Consider the following 23,606-nt stretch of genomic DNA (forward strand, 5'->3'; position numbering starts at 1 on the left):
AGAATCTGATAGATTCTAATAGATGTAGAGTAATCACAGACTATTTAACAGATTATTTAACAATTTTTTGTTGGATCCATTCAATATGACTGTGCAATTTTTACTTCAGCATTCTGTAACTTGAGAAGTAAAGAAAGTAGATATTGGGGAAAATCCAAAGATGGGATTTGGAAATGAATGATTTTATGATAGGTGGACAAGAGAATGAAGGATAGAGGACAAAAAGGAAATTGAATGGTAATGGTTGTATTGCAGTTATTATTTTGAGAAAAGTGAGTCTGGAAGAGGGATAATAGATTAGGAAAGGAGGGACAGATTGAATGTTCATTGCATTGAGGATAGGAAATAGATAGAAGAAACATGAGACGCAGGAGAAAGGAAAGCTAAAAAGTTATAGTCAGATAAAGGAATTTCAGAGTATGAGATTTTGGAGATAAGATACTTGATTATGATTTTAGCGGCTTGATCATTTTTGTATATGGCTGTAGTGGCGTGCAGGTATAGGTCATAGGTCTTTAGGATTTTGATAAGCTAGGAAATGAGGATGTTTGAGAATGAATCAATATATCAGTTAAAATACCCAGTTATAAAGAGCAGGGGTAGGAATAGGGCAACTACATGGTACATTGATTAGAGTGCTGGGCCAGACACTTATTAGTTTTGTCACACTTGGACAAGTCACTTCAACCTCTTTGCCTCCTTCTTCATCTGTAAAACAAATTAGAAAAAGAAATGACAAACCACTGCAATGTCTTTCCCAAGAAAACCCTAAATGGGGTTTTGAAGATTTGAACATGACAGAAATGACTGAAAAACAACCACAGAAGGAATAGATAGAATAGTGACAAGCTAGGTATTAAATTTCTTAAGGAAGGAAAGTGGGAGAATGACATTAAGGACAGTAGAATACAACCAGCAGAATCTGGATAGGATGAGATGTTTGAATCCAATAAACATTAAAAGGAGAATGGTTCCTGAGTGACAGTAGTAAAAGAAAAGCACAAAATTCACAACGTGAAGCAACACAGGTGCATTTTTCCAGGGAACATGAGAGCAAGATCATTGTGGAAGCAATTAAAATCAGTTCATGAAAGCTAATTATTAATTTTTCAATTTAAGTACTTATAGCTTGGAAACCAGCAAACACTATGAATAAGGGCTTTATTGTTTTGTTGATTTTCTAATAAGGGCTTTATAGAGAAAATATTAATAATAATCATAGTATCATTAGTATCATAGTAACTTTCTTTTCTTTCAGAGCACTAATTTTGAAACATTTACCAACATATGCTGGCCATGAGGGACATTTAATACTAGAAAGGGTAACTAGGGGTACAGTGTCTTTCATACAGAAGAATATTTCTATGATGTGAATGTGAAAAGCAATTTCGGTTCTGCAGAGCACAATCAAAGGAGAGTATAGAATGTGATAGGGACATTGGAGAGGGAAACATTGTATGATTGAGTGAATAAGAACAAAGGAAGATAACTTCTACCCAGATAGCCTGACACTAGGCATGTAGTTATAAGAATATGGTTTATTCTAAACTTCCCAGAAGTAATGTTAATATTTATTTGATTATTATTGCCTGAAAAAGAAATATAAGCACATAGGGATAGACATAATAAAAGTTATCTGTGTCTCTGTCAAGAAAAATGAGAAGATCTTTGTTCTACCTGGTGATTAGTGAAGCTAGGTAGTCTCTAAGGTGTTGACTATTTAGTTATATAAAGATAAAGTTTGTTTGACTTACTCACCCTTCATTTTGGAACTGGAATAGTTCAATTCCAGGGTCAGTTCCAGTATTGAATTGATATTGTCTTCCTGGACAGGAGATAGGATTCCTGGAGAGTTTCTGATCTTATACTGGGGACTGATGTGTAACATCAGAAGTAGCAAAAGAGGTAGTAGAACACTGGCTGTGCCTAAAGATCAGGAAGCCTCATGATCAAAAATAGTGATTGGAATCTAAAATATCACTGATGTAATGGAAATAGAGGTTTTAATGCAGTTTTAAATTTATGAAAATTTAGGATCACATTGACTCTATTACAGGAAGTGTTTCAATGATATAATCTCTAAAAGTATACTTTGGAATGAGACCTATATCTCTGTGCTTAATTTCTTTTAAAGTACAATGATAAAGCAAAAGCAATATGTGATACATATTTTCTTATTTTCCCAAAGTCTTAAAAATAATTAGAATCAAAATGTTTTTATTGAAACATGTATATTTTAAGAAGTAGAGTTAGTCTTAACAATCATGAAATGATAAAAGAACCTTTAAATAAAAAAATGCTATTGCAAAGCTCTAACAGTTCAATGTGTGACCAACTTTCAGAAATTTGTGATAGGTTAATGTTAGTCATGGCTATGGTACTTTAAATTATTCATAGTATTTCATAGAATTTTAACAAGTCAAAAACATTATAGTTCCCATATGTAAAAATAAAATAAGTATTACTAATTTGCAAAGCATTTAATCAACTGGCATTTATTAAATATCTACTATGTTCCAGGCAGTGTGCTAAGCACTGTGGATACAAAGAAAGACAAAAAAATAAATGTCACTGATCTCAAGAGCTTACACCCTGTTAGGAAGACACCATAAAAACAACTGTGTACTAGAAAGATATACCAAAAAAAAAATTGAAGGTAGTTTCCCAGGGAAAAATTTCTTGTAAAAGATAAGACTGTACCTGAGCCTGGAAAGAAATCCAAAAAGTGAAGAAAATGAATATGAGGACAGAGAGTATTCTAGGCATGAGGGACAACTATTGAAAATTCCCAGTCAGTAATGAATTTTCATGCATGAAGAATAGTAAAGAGGTAAGGATAACTGAAGTAAAGAGATTAGGGAAGGGAATAAGGTGGAAACTGGAAACAAGTGCCAGATTATAGAGAATCAGACAGAGAATTTTATATTTGAATCTGTATGTAAACATTCCCTCACAGAGCTGATTCACTAATCACTTTGTTAGCTGAGTGCAGGATAGACTGGAGTGAAGGGAGAGAGACTCTTCAGGAGGCTATTGTAATAGTTCAATTGTAATGTGACAATGACCTGTACCAGAGAGGTGGCAGTATTAGAGGAGAAAAGGAGCCATATTTGAGAGATAATCAATTTTATAAATGATCAGATGTGAGGAATGAGAGTGAGCCAGTCTGGGCTTCAATGACTGAAAGGATGATAGCACCTATTACAAGAGAATAGGGGAATTGGGAAAAAAGAAAAATATTTCAGGACAAAGATGATTAATTGTATTTTGTGCGAGTTGAGTTCAGGTAAGGATATTAACATGAGGGCTTGTCCTGTTCTTTCAAGCTAAATCATATGAAAATGGTGCTGAGATTTTTTTTTTGTTATTCAGGATAGAGGATGTATAATATAATAAGTGACCAATGGATATAATTATAATTGGCATAGCATGCAGAGGAACATTGTACAATTCCATTCTGCTGTGTCTTTGTGACATTTGACTTTAGCATAAATCCCTGTTAATTGTAGTATTAATTTAGGGAGATTATACTTTTTTTTAGTAAGATAGCATTCCATTAAATTCTCCCTCCAATGTTTCATCTTAACTTGGAGAAGATCCTGTAGTATATATAGAAGACCACTTAAGGACTCAGATAACTGAAGTTTTAGGAAGTTGCACTGGGACCAAGTGAGGAGGTACCCTTTAATCACTTAAGTTTTCATGGAGAAGGAAGGATTTCTGAAAAGGAAGGCAAAAGTTTCATAGAGTTTAGTCTCTAAAGATCCCTTAACTGGAATCTATGTAGAGTAAGTGTCCTCTAAATATTCTTTTGGCTCATTCTTTGGTTTATACTATTCCCTATAACTAGAATGCTGTATCTTTTCTTCACCCCATCATCTTATTGACATTATACCAGTTTTTCAAGATCCACAGCACAAATAATCACGGTGACTTTTTCTTCTTTGGTCCTCATAAGACTTCTGTTCTTGTCCTTTAATTCACTTTTAGACTTCTTTGAACACATGGTTTGTATTTCTGTAGTTTGCAAAATCATTGAGAACAGAGGCAATTATTTATCCTACTATTGCTCTCAAGTATCTAGCTACAGCGGTTCTCAAACGATGGCTCATGGGCCAGATGTGGCCCACTGAGGACATTTATGCGGCCTGCTGGGTTATGGCAAATGGACTGAGGGGCAGTGACAGAGTGTGAGTTTTTGTTTTTACTATAGTTCAGCCCTCCAACAGTCTGAGGGACAATGAACTGGCCCCCTATTTTAAAAGTTTGAGGACCACTAAAGAACATTTATTGCACATCAATACTCCAATGAGTCTGTTATGTTTTTAATGTGAGTAATCCCTCTATGCTATGGGATTCACAACTCATTCATTGTTTCTTATCCCATGTGATTTTTTTCTTTATTTTTCCTGAAAATTATCCATGCAGGAGCCACTCAAGACATTGGGGGTGTTAATACCATTTGGCTATCAAAGCAACAATAGCTTCCATGCAAATCATCTGTTATACTTCATTCTCCCTATGTGATTCACCCACCTCCTTTTCATATTTTGCTATTCAATGTGTTTTTATGCTATTTCTAGCATGCACATCAATATGGATAATGTGTCTATCTCTGCATTCTTACTGAATAGTTGCTCACTGATAGAACAGAGAAATGATAGCAGTTAGAAGTTAAGTTTGTAATTTTCCATTCTCCCTATCCAGTAATCCTTTTTCTTGACAAGAGTCAAGGAAGTAAGGTGAATATAGTAGAAAGGAAGAAAATACTTGTAGCTAACAATGCTAGTGAGGGTACTAGCCTCTCTTCTATTTTGAAGTTACTTGTAAAAGTAGTTCCTTGTATACTCAGGAAAAGCCCTGTCTACTATGCTAGTATTATAAACTGTCCCTTATACTAGGGTATAAGGGTCCCTTATACTAGGTATAAGAGAGGTGAAAGAATAATTGTCAGATGAGACTTCTTTTTTACCTTAGAATTGACTGTCTGAGCAGTCAGTCTAGTTACCGTGATGATTTTCCCTATGTCTGTCCTTGTGTTTTTCCTCTTTATGTGAGTCCCTTGGGGATATATTGTACTCTGTGTTGAGTTTGAAGCTTCCTGAGATATTAGGCATTAAATTAGCCAATAGGCTAGTAAATAATGATATTATATCATAAGACTACTGATGTTTGGGACCATTGAAAACAAGTCATGTGATCTTAGCAGACAAAGGTCAGGATTCCATAGTCAATCACACTATTATATCTCCTTTGCTCAATGAAAAAATATGTTTCTAGATTATATGTATTTTCTATGATTCTTTTATCACACTCCACTCTTCCACTACTCATTGTCACCACACACTTAGGCTAGTTTATACACTCACATCCACAAAGATAAAACACAATTATGAAATAAATGAGACAAAAAGGATGAATTACAAACATTTCCTTTTATTCTATGATTTTATAAGCTTTCTGAGAAGCATTACAAGCACATTTAAGTTATTAACATATTTAACTCAGAAACAGAATAGTTCTAATGATGGATAAAGGGCAAAGGAAAAATAAGAACATAAAAAAATTATTTATTATGTCAATGAAAACCAAATTCTTGCTGAGCAATGGTCCTATATCTACCTTACATCCCTTCTTCTCTCTAATTCACAAAGTACCTGATGATGATCATAGAAATTCCTATACTCAAACCATAGATATTGAGGCCATGTCTCCATGAAACAATCTGCCATGATATTATTTCATATTGGTATTTATCCTTCTATCCTATTCTCTCCATTGCCCATTATTCTATAAAACTGAAACAAAACTAAAAGAAAGTTGGGAATTCATTCTTGCCTTCTGTGAGAGAAGTATTGCCACTCAAATGAGACACTATAGACCTCCTCTTCATCATCATCATAACAACTATATGTTTCTAGTTTTATATTGTACAAAGTATCTCAACACACACTACTGCAATTTATTCTGAAAAATATCCATTAAGTCAGCAGATGAGTATGTTGTAAAAAAAAAAAAAAAAAAAAAAGACTAGCTTTTCAGTAGATGATCAGGATTCAGTGATAAATATGTAATGGCAAGCATGTCACTTCATATTCTGTGTTATTGTCTTGGTCTATAAAAGATCTAAATTATTAATCTTTATTTTACGTATCAGAAAACTGAATCTTGGAGAAATAATGTTAGTTGACCAAAGTGTTACAATCAATAAATATTAGAACCAGGATCCAGGACCAAAACAGATCTTGGACTCTCAGTGTATCATAAAACAACATTGTCTCTATTATTGATTTATTATTTAATTAATAAGCCATGCTAATGCTAATGATGATGATGATAACAAAAAGTTATAGCAATATAGGATTTTACATTTTACAAAGCAATTTTCATAAATTATTTTGGTGATCCTCTAGCCACAAAAGTCCAGGAAGAGAGTTTTATAGTACCAATATAACCTGATTACTGATAGTCTTATTTTGTGATGACTTCTCTTTTTTAATTATCTAAAAAAGATATTTCCAGAGTAAAACTTTACTATTTGTGTGTATTCATTCAAAATTTCAGAAATGCTTTTAACAACTGTAACAACAACCATCTTTTCTAGATTAGAAGCTCTTTAAGGCAAAAGCAATATCTTTTCATTTCTTCTGAATCTCCTACTATACTTATGCACTATTCTGTACTTAACAAATACTTAAATGAATAAAAAATTGATTTTTAAAAAGTATCATTAAAAACAAAACTGACAAATTTGTCAGTTACATCTAGGGTTTTAAAAATAAAGATAATGTTACACTCATCTGAAACTAACTACAAATTTGATTGAAAGCAATGAAAATTACTATGGGATATTTATTCACACAAGGATATTAATAAAAAAAACGTGTATGTCTCATTGCCATTTTGGGTTCTAGGTTCTCTCTGACTTTGGGAATTAAGTCATCTGGACAACTACAACTTAACCAAAGAGCTCTATACAAACAATATACTGATTTTATAAGGCCTTCTACTCTAAAAGTCTATATAGTTTTATAATGAAGTACATGATGGGTGCTGGAAATTGTAACAAAGCAGACTTCAGGTACCCTTGAACTTTACCATTCAGTAAGTCAGAAAATCATAAAAACAAAAGTTGTTATAGAATTTTTGCTGTCAGGGACTGTACTCACAAACACATAGACATCAATATTATTGCCTATATACCCTCATTTCTGTCTCAGGTGTAAGTCAGCTGTCTAACCAATCTGCACCCAAAATATAGCATCATAATGACTATGAATTATTGAGACACTTTAATCTAATATTATCTGAACAGGCTTTAGAACTTCATCTATTCCCTGAATTTTATGTAGTAGCATTTTTTTTTTCTGATTTTCTTTGTAACAACTGTAAGGATCAAAAGTGAAAGGGGAAGCTACCTTCTATTTATTTTCTATAGTTTGAATCTAAAAACATTATTGGCTAAAAAAAATCATTTTTTTAATGTTGAAAGGCATAAGAAAACCTAAGAGAGCAAAATCCAATCCTTCAATTTATAAGAGCTGCTAGGTTGGCTGAAAGTGCCTTAACTAGTTTCTACTGTACAACAAATACCATTTTTCATGCTAAATTAGGCTTAGAAAAATATTACATAACTATAAGTCAATTTATTTTCTTATAGTTGTGGCAATATTGTACATCAAAGATTCTATTTAGCAAAAAGCTCACAGAGAAGTTGCTCCTATAAACAGTCATCACTTTTGCCATCTAACAAATACTTGCTAACTGATGCTAAAATAGATTATCTCCCATTTTCATGGGGAATCTTCTGTTATTATTTTCTACTTCTATGTTAATACACATGTTTATTACAAGGAATTTCCACTACACCTTTTTAATTTCCTCATTGTGGTAAGAGGTGACCATGACTTCATTTTCAGCAATTCTCAAGCTGACGGATCATTCCAAGATTGAATCCAGAAATATGCTCTATATCTCCCTTTCTAGGACCAGCCTCGTTAGGTATGGTGCCACATCAGCTCCTGAAGAACATGTTGCTGGAGAGATCGAGTCATTTTGATCTGCATTAATAGTGAAAGCATCCATGCTGATAAAATCAAAGAGTCCTGAAGCCATAGGATGATAGATGTTGGAACTGAAAGGCATACATAAGATCAAGCAGTATACACTCCTCATTTTAGAGATGAGTGAATAAGCACAGAGAGGTTAAATAATTTGTGCAGGATCATATAACTAGAAAATATTTTTAGATGTGATTAGAAACCAGATCTTCATGTTTATGAATCTAGTGCCCTGTGCACTATTCCATGCAGAATTCTACATCTGAGGGGATATATCTTTATCTTAGAAAAGAATTGAAGATTTGTGAGTAAGTGGGAATGGTAAGTATTCCTTCTAAAAGGAATAAAATATAGAGAATAGGAAATGGCTCTTAATAACTTCATACATGTTTTGGCTTCTTCTTTATGGCTACTTCACTTCCCCTCCAAAAAAAAAAAAAGCAAATAAACACACACACACACAAACACACACACACAACCTACTACAGTGCTTTGCAGACAATATCTACTCATTAAATTACTGCTAAATGAATTAATAATGGTGGGAAAGGAGGTAACTAAAGATAGAAACTTAGTTGTAAGTATCATGAAATAGTAGAAAGGGTACTAAACTTATCAGAAAACATGGACTTGTTTCTGTGGCAAATTTATTTAAACTCCTTGTACCTCTGTTTATTTTTCTGTGGATCCAAGGGATTAGACAAGATAGCCTCTGGAATCTCTCCCATCTCTAAATCTGTGATACTATGATTCCAAGTAGGCATCATAGATACAATAATTTAAGTAATGGAAGCAGTTGAAATGAGGACTAAGAACTTGAAAATTGTGAACTGGTTGTTGTCCTTCATTCTTGAAGAGGACAATGACATCAGGAAGGTGAAGCTATAACATGCATGTGAATTGGAGTAAGTGAGGGAGTGCTGTGCAAAGCCACCTGCTTCATTTTGTCCTCCAGAGTCACCTGGGTCCAGTGGCCAGATATAGATCAGGATAAATGGAGATGGCCCTGGGTGAAATGGGAGATTTTGACCTTTTTAAGCTAAGGTCTTCAACAGGACTCAGCTTGACTGAGGCCACATCTAATCAATGATTAAGGCTGGATAGCAATTGAGGCAAAGAATTCCCTTTTTCACCAAGCCTCCAAAAATCTAAATAAATAAAGGAATAATGAATGAGGGGAAGATCCTCAGGGTTTCTTTCCAAAACAAAAATGACTGCTATTTACATTCAATCTGAGTCAATGAGGACCCAAGCGATGACCAAATGGAGCATGTCTTAGGACCTATTGGTTGCCAATAGTAAAGAACTTTTGAACAAGAGGTTAAAGTGAGACCAAAGACATGTTCAAATTGACTGAGATTTTAGGACACAGAGCAATTTTAAATGATAGTTATGAATTCTCTAATAATTAGGGGAAATGGAACAAAGGAGAATGCCATTCAAGTTGGATGATCTGACACATGGTGCAATATCAGTGATGGTCAATATGAATACCAAGATATTAAGGATATTGCCAAGACTTTTTTTTTTTTTTTTTTTTTTTTTTTTTAGTGAGAAAGTCAGTAAGTCAAGAGCTACTCATTAAAGTTAAGCAGAATAAGAAGAATTGAGAAAAAGCTACCTTGAGAATACACAAATTTTTATACAATCAAATGACATGATTTTAAAAAGAAAAACCACCAAAAGTGGCAGAAAAGATCCAGAAATATCAGATAAACAAAGAATATATTAATTTCTCCTAGACCTGTTAAATCGAGTATTAGAAAAAGGCTTATCAATTGAAAGGTCTGCCAGAAACTCGATGTCTTAAAAGAAAGCATCACTGTACTTAATGTGAAGAATTACAATAAAAAAATTAAATTCAGGATGAGATGCAATTTGAATTAAAATTAAAAATAGGAGATCCAACTGTCTCAACTGTCCCAGCATAAGGAGCCAGTACTTTAGTGTCCAAAAGATTATAGGGACTGGGAAGGAGTAGGTTTGTGCTAGTTAGGAACAACAGTAATGGAAAATTTTTCAAGAGGGAATTATTGGATGACCACATTAGTGCTCCTTGAGGAAGTAAAAAGGAAATAGTTAATAGAAAACATTCTAGAATCAGCCAGTGCCCAAATACCAATTAGAATGCTTTTGTGATGGAAGACTTTCCCAGACTTGATTCTCACTGGACATTTTCCTTTGTCTTGATGGTATAGGCCGCAAGACAGATTTTCCCAGTGGTACAAGAGCTTCTGCTACTTGTGAGCCTTCCCAGGATTTGTGGTCACATGCAAGTTTTCCCCGTCTGGAAGGTGGAGCCTGCAAAGCTACTTTTTCAAGACAATGCCGTGCCTCAGTTGGTTGTGATTCTTCCCAGATTGGACTCCCACAAGTGAATTTCATACGAGATGATTGTGGGGGCCAAACAGCAGGTTTTCCATGAAGCAAAGGAGCCTCAAATTGTTGTGAGTTTTCCCATATTGTGCTTTCACTACGGAATTTTCCTCGGATCAATGCTGAGTGCTGAACTCCAACTTTTCCACGAGAAAGAGGATTATAGGTTGACTGGGACTTTTCCCAGACTGAATTCTCACAGGTGAATTTCCCTTTTCCTCTTGGTGTGAGCTGGACAGCAGATTTTCCATGGGGAAGAGGAGATTCAGGTGATTGTGAATCTTCCCAACCTAAATTCTCATGTGTGCATTTCCTTCTACCTAAAGGTTGGAGGAGAGTCACTTTTCCATGAGGGTAGGTAGTATCAACTGCTTGGGAATCCCAGCCTGAATTGTTATAGCACAATTTTCCTTTCCCTGGCAGTGGAGGCCAGCTTGCTGTTTTTCCATTGGAAAGGAAATTCTCATCTGATTGTGAGTCTTCCCAAGCTTGGTTCTCACAGCTGAATTTCTCAGTACAAGATGATGTTCTTTGAATGGTGGTTTTTCCTCTAGGGAAAGAAGCCTCAGTTGACTGTGAGCCTTCACATTCAGGAACTGTTAACTTTGTTATGTCTGATTGTGGGGGTCTAATGACTGGTTTTCCAAAGACATAGGAAATCTCAGCACTTTGGGAACTTTCTCTGCCTGAATTTTCACCAATGTATTTCCCTCTGGTAGTAGTTTTTCCAAAGGAATGGGGAGCCTCTGCTGATTCTGAATCTTCCCATGATGGAACGTCACACATCAATTTTTCTCGACCTGTCAGTGGGGGCCAGACTATTGCTTTTCCACTATGGAGAGGAGTTTCCACAGGTTTTGAATCTTCCCAAACTGGTTTATCATAAGTAAATTTCCCTAGAGATGATGGTGACCGCCTAAGGGAAGCTTTTCCAAAACTTAATGAAGTCTCAGCTAATTGTGAATTTTCCCAAACTGATTTACCATATGTAAATTTCCCAAGACAGGATGGTGATCTTTTGAGAGTAACTTTTTCATGAGGAGTTTCAGATTTTTGAGAACCTTCCAATAAATGTTTCTCAAGGTTTAATTTCCCCCTGCTTGATTGTGGAATTTTGGTGGCAGTTTTACCAAAAGCATAGGTTGTCCCAGCTGTTTGTGAACCTTTCCACTTTGGACTATCACAGGTGAATTTCCCTCTGCCTAGAGAGGAATGACTTGCATTTTTTCCAGGAAGGAGAGTTTCACTTGAATATGAGTCTTCCCACATGGAACTATCATTGGATAATTTTCCTTGGCCTGTTGATTGTAGGCGGATAATCATCTTTCCTTGGGCACTTGCAGCCTCTGTTGATTTTGAATCTTCACAAGCTGAATTGTCACAAGTGAATTTTCCACGGTTTGATGGTGGAGGCCAAACTATAGGCTTTTTATGAGAGATGATAGTTTCAGTTGGTTGTGAGTCTTCCTGACCTAGATTTTCACATGTAAATTTTCCTCGACTGGAAGGCAAGGATGTGGCAGTTGATTTTCCATGAGGATGTGGTATCTCAGCTGGTAGTGAAACTTCCCAGTTAGGATCCTCACAGTTGAACTTCCCTTGAACAGATGGTGGGGGCCAAACAGAAACTTTTCCTGAGAGCTGGGGACTCTCCCCTGATTGTGGATCCTCCCACGCTGAACTCTCCCTACTGAATTTCTCTTGACTTAGTGGTGGGGGCCAAACAACAGCTTTTCCAGGAGGCTGGTAAATCTCAGATGACTGTGAACCTCCCCAGACTGGATTGTTATTTGTGAATTTCCCTCGACCTGCTGATGGAAGTTGTACTGTTTTTTTTCCATGAGAGATGGTTGTTTCACCTAATTGTGTCCCTTCCCAGCCTGAATTCTCACTAGTGAATTTTCCTCGGCTTGGAGGAGGAGGCCAAACAACAGATTTTCCATGAGTACGGGAAACCTCAGCTAATTGTGAAACTTCTGATACTGGACTTTCACAGGAGAATTTCCCTCTATTTGATGCTGGAGGCCAGAGTGCAGCTTTTCTATGGGCTAAGGTTGTCTTGGCTGGTTGTGAACCTTCCCACATTGTACTATCACGATTGAGTTTTCCTCGAACCAATGGTGGCTGTTGCACATTAGGTTTCCAGTGGGACTGAGGAGTCTCAGATGGTTTTGAAGATCCCCACACTGGATTCTCATGAATGAATTTTCCTCGGATCAATGAATCTTGGGCAGATTTTCCACGGGAGAGTAAGATCTCATGTGGTCTGCCTTCACAGATTGTGTTCTCAGATGTAACTTTTCCTGGATTTGATGGTGTTTGCTGAATTGTAGCTTTTCCTTGAGAGAGAGAAGTTTCAGCTGATTGTGAACTTTCCCATGCTGAACTGTCATGACTAAATTTTCCTTTGCTCACTGATGTATTCTGGACACCAATTTTTGCATAGTGGAGAGGAGTTTCATTAGGTTGTGATCCTTCCCACATTGTACTTTCATGGATGAATTTCCTCCTGCCCAATGGTGGGTGATGGGTACCAACTTTTCCATGGGAGAGGATAATCTGATTTGGTTGTGAGCCTTCCCAGATTTTATTCTCACTGGTAAATTTTCCTTGGCCTGCTATTGTCTTCTGAAAGATGGCTTTTGCACGAGGAATAACACTCTCAGATTGATATGAGCCTTCCCAGAATTTTCCTCGGCTTGACACTGGGGGCCAGACTGTAGCTTTTCCATGAGGAAAGGGAGAATCAGTGGACTGTGAGTTTTCATACTCTGGATTCTCATTACTGAATTTTCCTCGTCCTGATGGTATCAGCTGGATTGCAACTTTTCCATGGGATGGTGATGTCTTAGTTTGCTGTGTACCTTCACAGACTAGATTCCCATGAGTACATTTATCATGATTTGATGGTGGAGGCCAAATGGCAATTTTCCCCTGAGAAACAGGAATCTCAGCTGAATGGGAACCTTCACAGACTAGGCTTTCAGGGGGGAATTTCCTTTGGCTTAATTGTGTATGTATAAGACTGACATGGGAGATGGCTTTTTCACCTTCTTTCCAAGTGCAATGTGGACAGTTACTCTGAGGCAATGACCCATGACTCTTAAAACTTTTGTGGGGAAGCATTGTCTTTGAAGGCGTATCCTGAAAGTATAAAAAAAAATCCATATTATTTAGAGGGTCACTCCCTTATTTCCCTTTACCCCCTTTTCTTATCATATGCATCCTTTGTATCCTCCTATGGTATAAACAGTAAAGCAAAGTACTTTGCAGACAAACTGGAATATATACTATTGAGGCAACTTTGAAGAGCTAGGCTAAGTAAGCCTCAGATATTTATTTCTTGTATAAGTCATTCTGATTCTTTATTTCCTGTTATATGATTTCACTTTTAGGTCTGCTGCTTTGGAATCTGAACATCTTAGAAAAGTCACTGTGTTTTTTTTGGAACTAATTTTCTCAATTTTAAAATGAGGGATAAGAACTTGATGACCTCTAAGGTTCTTTGCATATCCAAAATGATGATCTTATACTTATAATTATTTCATTTTTTCGTCCCTTTTCTATTATAGTGTTTACTGAAACCTACTTTTTCTCTTAAAGTCAATAAATCTCCTGTTATTTTCTCTAAGACTGCCTATATTTTCTTTTAAACTTCACACATAGCAAGAGTAGAAAAAAATGGAATATTTTTTGCTTCCCACTGACCTTTTCAGAACTGTCCTTAACTACCAACACCTACCAACCATCTTTAAAATTTTCTTTATCCTTTCTAGATCTTTGTTGTTATCTGTTCTTATTATTCTTATTATTCTTCCCTATCAAGTTCAGGAAAAGTGGTCATATAACTGCCACTGCCAACACTTTATGTTCCCCAGATTTTGCAATTAGCATTTACATCTATGACCTAATCTATGCCACTTTTTTAATGTCTCTGACCATTTTAATACTATAGGCTGTAAAATATTATTATTATCTCTAGGAACTGGTTTTCCAGCCTCTGACTCTTCTTTAGATTATCCTATCAGATTAACATTCAAGTGAATCAACTGGCTTAACAATCATCAATGGCTCCAAAATGACAACCCCCTTTTCAAAATTGGCACATATATTAGATAATCCTTATGACAACAAGTCTGTGAGAAATATTATAGGTTTTACATGTGAAGAAAAATAAACTTAGAGAGACTGAATCATTTTCCTGGGATTCCTATTTCAGAGACATCTGTGTCTCTTCTAATCCTATGTTCAGTACTCATTTAATTATGCTGTGTTTCTTTGAAAGCACTAGGACCTTTTAATGTAACATGACAGACACTGAGTTCCATTGCCCCTTTATCTATTCATTGAAACCCCCCTCACTTTGTATCTTTATATTTCAATCTTTGAATATAGAAATTTGAACATATGAGCTTTATCCCTTACTTAGAATATTCTCCAACTATATCTCTTCAATTATTTAAATGGTAGCCATTTTTCAAAGTTTATCCTTAGTTTCTACAAAGAGCACAGAGACTTATTAATATTTTAAGCTTATATTATTTACTGAATGGAACACATATTTTCAGTTAGTTATTTACTCATTCATTCATCTGATAAATTCACAAGCACTCATATGAACCAGGTGCAATTCATTGACCTCTTCTATCCAGATCATATATTTAGAATTAAAAAGGAAATTAAAGATCCATTAATACAACTTTATCATTCTCAAATTTTAAAAAGGCAATAAAAAGCCTTAGTTCCAGAGAGACAACATTACTTGAACAAGATCATAGAAAATATATGGAAGGACTTAGATTCTAAGAGATGTACAAAAATAATTCTAATCCTTCCCATCCTGGAACTTAAGGAATAGTTAAGATCACATAAAATAGAGACTGATAAACATACTATAAATTAGAATAGAAAACTGTTAATGAGGTCATGAAGTGTGATCAGATATTTATCATATGTCACTTTGTATTATTAGAGAGTTTTATATATTGATATCTCATTAAATAAAGTAATTATTAATATACATATAAGAATATCTACTCTCTTCCAGGCATTGCAGTGAGCCCTGAGGATAAAAAGGAATTGTTCGCATCCTTAAGGAGCTAATGTTTTATTAGAGAAAAGCAACATTTTCCAATTAATTTCCAATTTAGAACATACAGAATAAATGCAAAGTAATTTCAAACCAGGGTCAAGAATCTGGGGAATCAGAAATGCCTTTTGGGACTGAAAACATCCTCCTGGATTTAACATGTTGAATAAGGCATATATTTTCAGATATAATTAATATGGGATTTTGTTTCTATTGACTGTGCATATTTGTTACCATGATTTTGTTTTCCTTTCCTTTTCTTTCTTTCTTTTTTTTGGTGGGAGTTGGGAGTGGGATTGATAGGATGTCTGGAGGGTATAAAAATAGAACAATTTTAAAAATGAAGATTCTAGGGGCATTTTTTTAAGTGTAGAAGATAAACACAAAAAGAAGGCTCAAAAGAAGCAAGACAAACAGAATAGGTTTGGAAATTATTGGGTTTTATATGTGTGTGTTGTGTGTGTGTGTAGGTGTTTGTGTTTGCATATATATATATATATATATATATATATACATATATATATATATATATATTATTGTGTATGTGTGTATATATAATATGTATATATATATATATTATTGTGTATGTGTGTATATATAATATGTATATATATATATATATATATATATATATATATGTGTGTGTGTGTGTGTGTGTGTGTGTGTGTATAACAATATACCATATATGTGATGATTGTGTTTGAACTGAGGTTTCAATAGAGCTAAGGATTTCAAAAGTTAGAGATAAAGACAGTGTGTGTTCCCATTTTTGAGGACAGTATGTCCAAAGTTATAGATATAAAATGGAATGTCATGTGTGTGTGGAACAGTAAACATTGTTAAACTATGTAAGTCCCTTGGAAGCAAACTAGAAGAGAGGAAATATATTGTAGAGAAGTGAAAGATATTTTGTTTATCTATCTAACCCCTGACTTTTAGCACAAACCTGATTGGTTCTCAAATGTTTGCTAATTACTTCACATCTCTCCAATCACACAGCTGCCAATTTTTTATTTCTAAAGCATGGGTCTGAAAATGTCACCCTCTTTTTCAAGAAGTTTCAGGATAAAATACAAATTTCTATTTGACATTTTAAGCCTTTTATACTTTAAGCTGAATTGTATTTCTAGACTGATGTCACATTATTTCCCCCCTATTTTATTCCATATTTCAGTCAATATTCTTCTTATGGTGCTCTATCTCCAACCCCCATGACTTTATCATGGTTCTCTCATGACTAGAATATTCATTCTCCTTAATCTCATTCTTGGAATCCAAAGCTGCCCATCAAATCTCAGGTCAATTGTTATTTTCTATATGATGCCTTTCTTTCATCCCTAACTTGTGTTAGTGATCTCCTTACTTTACCCCCAAATTACTTTTTTAGTTATTTTGTATGTATATATATACATATATATATATATATATATATATATATATATATATATATATATATATATATATATATATATATATATATATATATATATATAATCTATTTGCACATGCATATGTGTACATATATGCAATGCATTCATATATATATATATATATTTATATATATATATACATATAATTTTATATATATATATATATATATATATATATATATATATATATATATATATATATATATATATATATACCCACACACAAATATAGTTCTCAACCTCAACTAGCCTCCATTTTAATATGGGCAAGTAATAGTTTTGATTTTGACTCATATTCTCAGTATCTGGCATAGGGCCTTGTATATTATAGTTATTTAACCAGTGCTTCTTGAAATAATTAAATTGAATTGACATGTTCACATATAATGCAAATTTTGAAAAGTTCTGATGTACTTTTTTTATGGACATAAACCCATATATATCCATAGAAAATTCTAGGTTAAAGTTGAGAAGTATCTTTGAGTACTTGAATAAAGTCAGAGAAGAAAATCTTATAGGACAGAAAAACAGTTTATCTAAGGTCAAACAAGTAATAAATATTTGAGCTGAATTCAAAGATAGATCTTTTGACAACAAAACCAGGTTTTTCTCCCAAAATTAGGCCTATCTCTCCTGGCGTGTTGTTGGCTTATTTGCATTTCAAGTCTTATTAACTTAGAACCTCTACATGCTGGCAATCATGCAGGCTGACAAAACTACACTCAACACAGTTCACATAATTCCTTCCTCTAAAACAAGAATGTTTGCATGTTTCCCATATAACATTCAACTCAATTTCATTTTGTTTGAAGATATTTTAGCTTGAGGACAATTAAGAAAATTATCATCCATTAAAATGAAATGAAAAAAATAGACCAATTAGGTAATTATTTGGAATGTAGAAATGACAACTTTATCAAATACTAACATAATTGACACAACTCTATCTCTTCAGGGAAAAGAAAAACATAAATATTTTGGAGATACACAGAGTTAAATATCTTCAGGAGAACAAACATGAGAGTATACACATAGATGTACAAACATATATGTATGTATGTATATATACATGTATATATATGTGTATATGTATGTATATGTGTATATATATATATATATATATATATATATATATATATATATATATATATATATACATACACATAAAGAAACAAGGCTGCAGATTGAGGTAAAAATATTTCTAAGAATATTAAATCATTAAAATACCTTTTGCAGACTCCTGTCCCAGCAAGATTGATGGGTTGCGTTGAAGCTCCTTGGTTTTCAAGAAGAGAAATCAAGTGAACTACTAAGCAACTAACTTTTTAGGAACAGCAAGCTCCCAAAGAAAGAAAGAAAAACTCTGAAAGAGCAAAATCTCTCAGCGCTCTTCTCAAGTCCTCCTTTGAGAATCAAGAGAATAACTTCCAAGGAGCTGCCTCCTATATATACCTAGTTGTGTCTCTTATTTTTTTTAAAGTTCTGATAAACCTTGAAAAGTATAAAAATATTACTGGTATTCCATTTTTGCTTCCTATGATAAGATATATTAAAATGTGTTATTTGTTGTATCTTCTTCTTATCTGCAAAGGTTTGACCTTATAAACATTTGTTTCTTTTCTACTTAACTGCAAGGGGGAAAAAAGTCTTTTAAATCAGTCATGTATCTAATTTCAGGAACAAAAGCAAAACAAAGCAAAATTTAAAAGAAGGATACAAAATAGGGGTTCTGTATGTCAGATTCTGATTCATAATGTGCACTTATTCAACATCCAACAAATGGTTATTATTGATTACTACATTAAGGGACTATGCGAGGCACTGTGAGATATATCGTAAGAGTCAGTATTATATAATGAAAACTATTTTGAAATTACTTTCCAAGTCCTTTCTCTTATTCTTATATACATGTATGGGACACATTCAGTAATTAGATGAGTTCTTACAAACTCTTTAGGATTTCAACTTGTAGAGTTATGGGAATATATTTACTTCAGTCAAAAATGTTTTAATGCCTCTCTAATGAGTAAATACAAATCCCAGTATCTAGTATTCAAGGCTCTTCACAGTCTGGTACCACTTTAACTTTCTGGCATCATTTTCCATTGTTCTCTTCAATATGATTCTTTCAAATATGATCCTTTGTCAAACTAGACTACTCTAAAACATCTAAAAAAATCCCTCAATTCTCTTGCCTTTTTATATCCTTACTCAAAAAAAGCTTTTGGTTTAGAGACAGAGGACCAGAATTTAAATCCAGATTGTACCATTTACAGTCTGCATAACCTTAGAAAAGACATTCAAACTCTCTGAACTTGATTTCCTCATTTATAAATGAAGGGAATAGAAAACTCTTATTTCTTGTACCTCTAAAACTATGAAACTAAGAAATAATTTCCCCTATATCTTGATTTGATGTTCCTCTATAATTCTCATTCATCCTTTAAAGCTCAACTACATCTTAGGAAAGAGATTAGGTATTACATTGTATAGATAGCCAGACTTGGAACCAGAAAGACTTACCTACATGAGTTTAAATCCAACTTTAGACATTTATTAGTTTTGTGACTATGGATAAGTCGCTTAGCTTTATATGTCTAGGTTTCTCATCTGGAAAAGAAAGTGGCATATCCTTCCAATGTCTCTGCTAAAAAAATCCTAATTACGATTATAAAGACTTGTGCATGACTGAAAAAAAAAATTAACACTACATTTTAGGAAATTTCCTCTTATCTTCCAGGTGGCAATGATAATATTCTCCCTTGATACACACACACATATACAGACAGGCAGAGAGAGAGAGAGAGAGAGAGAGAGAGAGAGAGAGAGAGAGAGAGAGAGAGAGAGAGATCTTTTTGAAGTTGGACAACATGAATATATTTAATGTATGTATATGTATATGAACATTGTTCATATGCACATATGTTTTTGTTTGTTTGTTTTGTTTTGTTTTGTTTTAATGATTTCACATGTATAATTAATTTCCTTTTCAATGCATGGGAGATGGTCAAGAAAGAATTTAAAATTCATAGTTTCAAAAATTAAATGTTAAATTTAAAAAGGAGTGAAGGTTTTCCTTCACATTCATACACACTCTCAATTCAAAGACCAAAAGATCTCTTTGACACTTTTTATTAAATAAGTAAATGTTGTTTTAGAAACACCATAACTCTTTGAATGGATCAGCTCTGTAGGGACCTAAAAATTATACAAAAAGTTTATTGAGAATTGTGAGAAATCCATTGTAATGTTTTAACACTAAAAAGCATAAAACTTGTTTTAAGGTTTTATATTACTGCAAGAATAGTTTCCCTCAACATCCAGGTCATTCTGCATTTCTTTTCATTCTGCATGAACAAAAAAATTTAATAGCTTCTCAATCCATATATATATATATATATATATATATATATATATATATATAAGGAAAATGGCAGAAGTAAAATGGCAAATATAAAACATGATCCTATTTTATCTCTGTGTGTATTTTTTTCAGTAAGTAAGCATTAATTTTCAATGAATACTTGACAGTCAAACCGTCCTGGTGTTCTCAGTTCCACAAGGGTATTTACTGTGCAGTCATTAAGATTCATTTTTGAGTAGACTTCATTGAAAGGAACTTTTAAAAAGGCATATAATTTGAATTGAGTTTCTCTGACAAAATTGGGGATATTATTCACACATTTAATGGAGTTTCATAAGTAGAAAAAAAGCAAAATGTTTATCAACAGACTTAGGGTGGATGAAAATGAGGAATAAGATATTTACAAGTTTCCAAGCCATTGGTTCAGGTATAATCCATGAGTAGTGTCCCTTTTTTTTTTTCTTTCTTATTTTTAGGGTTGGGAAGCAAGAAAGGGATAAGAGGAGAGAACATAAAGCCGAACCAGAAGTCTACCTTTACTGTGTAATTTATAAACAAAGTTCTTGGCATGCTAATTATAACTTGTCCAGAAACCTTCCTTCCCTCATTAAAACTAGCGGAAGCCTGGCAAGGACTGAAAAAGTAATACCATGCTGGCATCTTAGGTATGTAAATTATTGCCAGAATAGGCACCAAGCTTGAAAAATGAATCATCTCTTAAGAATAGGAGAGCTTGGTATAATAAATGATAGCAAGGATTCTCCAAAGTATGCCTCCCTAGTTGTTCATGAACAAAAGTTCCAGTTCTGCCTTGGCTTCAGTTGTGGCTTTGACCAATTGTGTTTATTATTATATTGGGCCAAAAATAAAGCCCAATGGTAAGAAGTGGCCCATCATATGGTTAAGGAGAAAGATCACTTACTCTGGAAAATAGGACTGGGGTTCAAATACTATACCTGTCACTCACTACTTGTATTATGGGGGGCAAGGATCTTAGCCTCAATAAGGAGATTGGAGTTGACAGATTTGAGATCCCTTCTTTATATAGATCTATGAACCTAAATTTAATTTGAAAGAGGTAAGATAATATAGAAGAAGACCTGGGTCTGAAAATCAATTCTATTTATTATTCTATTTACTATCATTCTGTTTCTGCAGAGAGGTATAGGGAATAGACCTTTGAACCTAGAATCAGAAATACCAGAGTTCAAACTGGTGTCAGATATTCCCTAGTCATGTGATCTTGAGCAAATCACTTAACCTCTGCTTGCTTCAGTTTCTTCATCTATAAAATGGGGATAATAGTGCCTACCTTGCTGGCTTTCTGTGAGGATCAAATGAAATAATTTTAAAGTGGTTAGCACAGTGCTTTGCAAATAGGAATTGCTATATAAAATGCTAATTCTTAGTTAATATTAACATGATATAATTTAAAGAATTATAGAAACCTTAGAGTTCTGTATAAAAATGTTTTATTATTGATGTTGCTACTGTTGTTATGCACATTTTAAGCAAATTGTCCTGGAGAAGAGGAAAACATGATGTCTGTAGAATATTTGAAAAGTTGACCTATCAGCTAAGAAAGTAAATTTGTCCTGTTTGATTTTAGAAATTACTAACTGCTATAAAACACTTTCTACACAAATAACATCAGATCTAAGCAATTGGAAAAATATCACATGCTCTTGGATAGGTTGAACAAATATAATAAAGATGACAGTAATCTATTTATTTAGTGCTATATCAATCAAACAGAATTCTTTGATGGCTTAATTGAATAAGGACAGAAAGCCCTTACTTCAAACACCATTTCTGACACTTCTCAGCTATGTCTCCTGCTATTTCTTCATCTGAGAATAGGAATAATTATAGCACCTACTTCCCAGAGTTGTTAAAGTACTATAGTTAATAATAGTAATATTAGGAATCATAGTAGTTTAATATTATTATCACCATGTTTATAGAGGCCATTTAAAAACTCTTGACCAAGATAACTCTGCCATGCCTAAAATTCCATTGCCCAACTTTTTTTCTCAGCATTAACCTTATACTTCAATGTACCTTTAATCTAACTACCTCAGAATCCAAATCCTAATTTTGAAATTCTATTTTCTGATCCCAACTTTTTTATCCTCTGCCCTCCTCCATTCTCAAAATATTTACTCTTTTCATTTCATAATGACCACTGGTTTCTTGAGCCCTCCATATTTGTATGGTGGGACTTCTAGCATTAACCCTATGTCTTCTATTTTAATGATTCATAATAGCTACCCCCCACATCCAGAATTCTTCACTTATCTACTCACACACTCAGTTTTAAGGACAGTGCTTCTATTTTAATGATGCATAATAGCTACCCCCCCACATCCAGAATTCTTCACTTATCTTCACTACACAATCAGTATTAAGGACAGTGCTTGTAAACCTTAAAGCACACTAAAATTTTGAATTTATAAGCCATGAAAAAAAAAAACCTCTTGCCTTTTGTAAAAGGTGGGAACAGATGAACCCTAAGATCTTTCTAAGATTCTGGCATTTTCTCTGGCCATGGAATCTTCTTTCTCTACTACTACATAACCTAATCCAAACTCAGTCATTGAAGTCTTTGAGTGGAACAAGCAGGAATGGGTAATAGAAATCCCCAAGATTGTCTGACAAGACTAAAATTTGAAGTGAGGCAAATCCTCAGAATTTTGTCTCATTGGTCCCCATCTAATAAGTGCAAGGATCTCTTCCCTGCTTTTCCAAATTTTCCTCTCCTCCTGTGTTTTCTCAGACTATGCTCTGGAAAATACATTTCAGTGGCAGCTGGCCAGAGCAAGGGTTATAACCTGTAGTTAAGAAACAGCTTGTTTTTTTTTCAAGTCACAAATATACAAACTCTGTCCTTGGCTTTTCTAACACTGTGTTCAAACCAAAGGAGTCATCAACTACCCTAAATACCTTTGTTTCCAGAATTGATAACAAGAAGCAAAAGTGAATAACAGTTTTTTGTCCTTTTTTTGACCTCTTCCCCATCTGACTGAATGTGGAATAGGCAGAAAGATAACCCCAGAGCTATCCCTTGGAGAGAAAGAGAAAGCTGTACTTTACAGTGCTGTACAGAGGACAGACTCAGGACTATCCCAGAGTCCACTTCAGTGCCTTGATAAAGAATCAATAGCGAACAACTGGAGGGCACCACCTCCAACCCTGTATTATCCCAAACAATGCAGAACCATCTCCAAACACTAAGCTCATTGTTCCCAGTGTTTAGCACTCGAAAAATAAAGTATAAATGTTTATTT

The 23,606-nt window shown here is 34.1% G+C and overlaps 1 protein-coding gene across 1 annotated transcript; it reads right to left on the minus strand.

Annotated features, from left to right (window-relative positions):
* Positions 1-5,511: 5,511 nt before the first annotated feature.
* Positions 5,512-18,350, minus strand: LOC141555305 (uncharacterized). Its single transcript, XM_074288071.1, has 2 exons — positions 18,183-18,350; positions 5,512-13,580 (listed from the first exon to the last, which is right to left on the minus strand). Exon 2 carries the CDS (start codon positions 13,560-13,562, stop codon positions 10,161-10,163), a length of 3,402 nt encoding a protein of 1,133 aa, XP_074144172.1. The 5' UTR covers positions 13,563-13,580; positions 18,183-18,350; the 3' UTR covers positions 5,512-10,160.
* Positions 18,351-23,606: the final 5,256 nt, after the last annotated feature.

The sequence above is a fragment of the Sminthopsis crassicaudata genome, chromosome 2 (assembly GCF_048593235.1).
Source record: "Sminthopsis crassicaudata isolate SCR6 chromosome 2, ASM4859323v1, whole genome shotgun sequence".
In the NCBI taxonomy this organism is placed as follows: domain Eukaryota; kingdom Metazoa; phylum Chordata; class Mammalia; order Dasyuromorphia; family Dasyuridae; genus Sminthopsis; species Sminthopsis crassicaudata.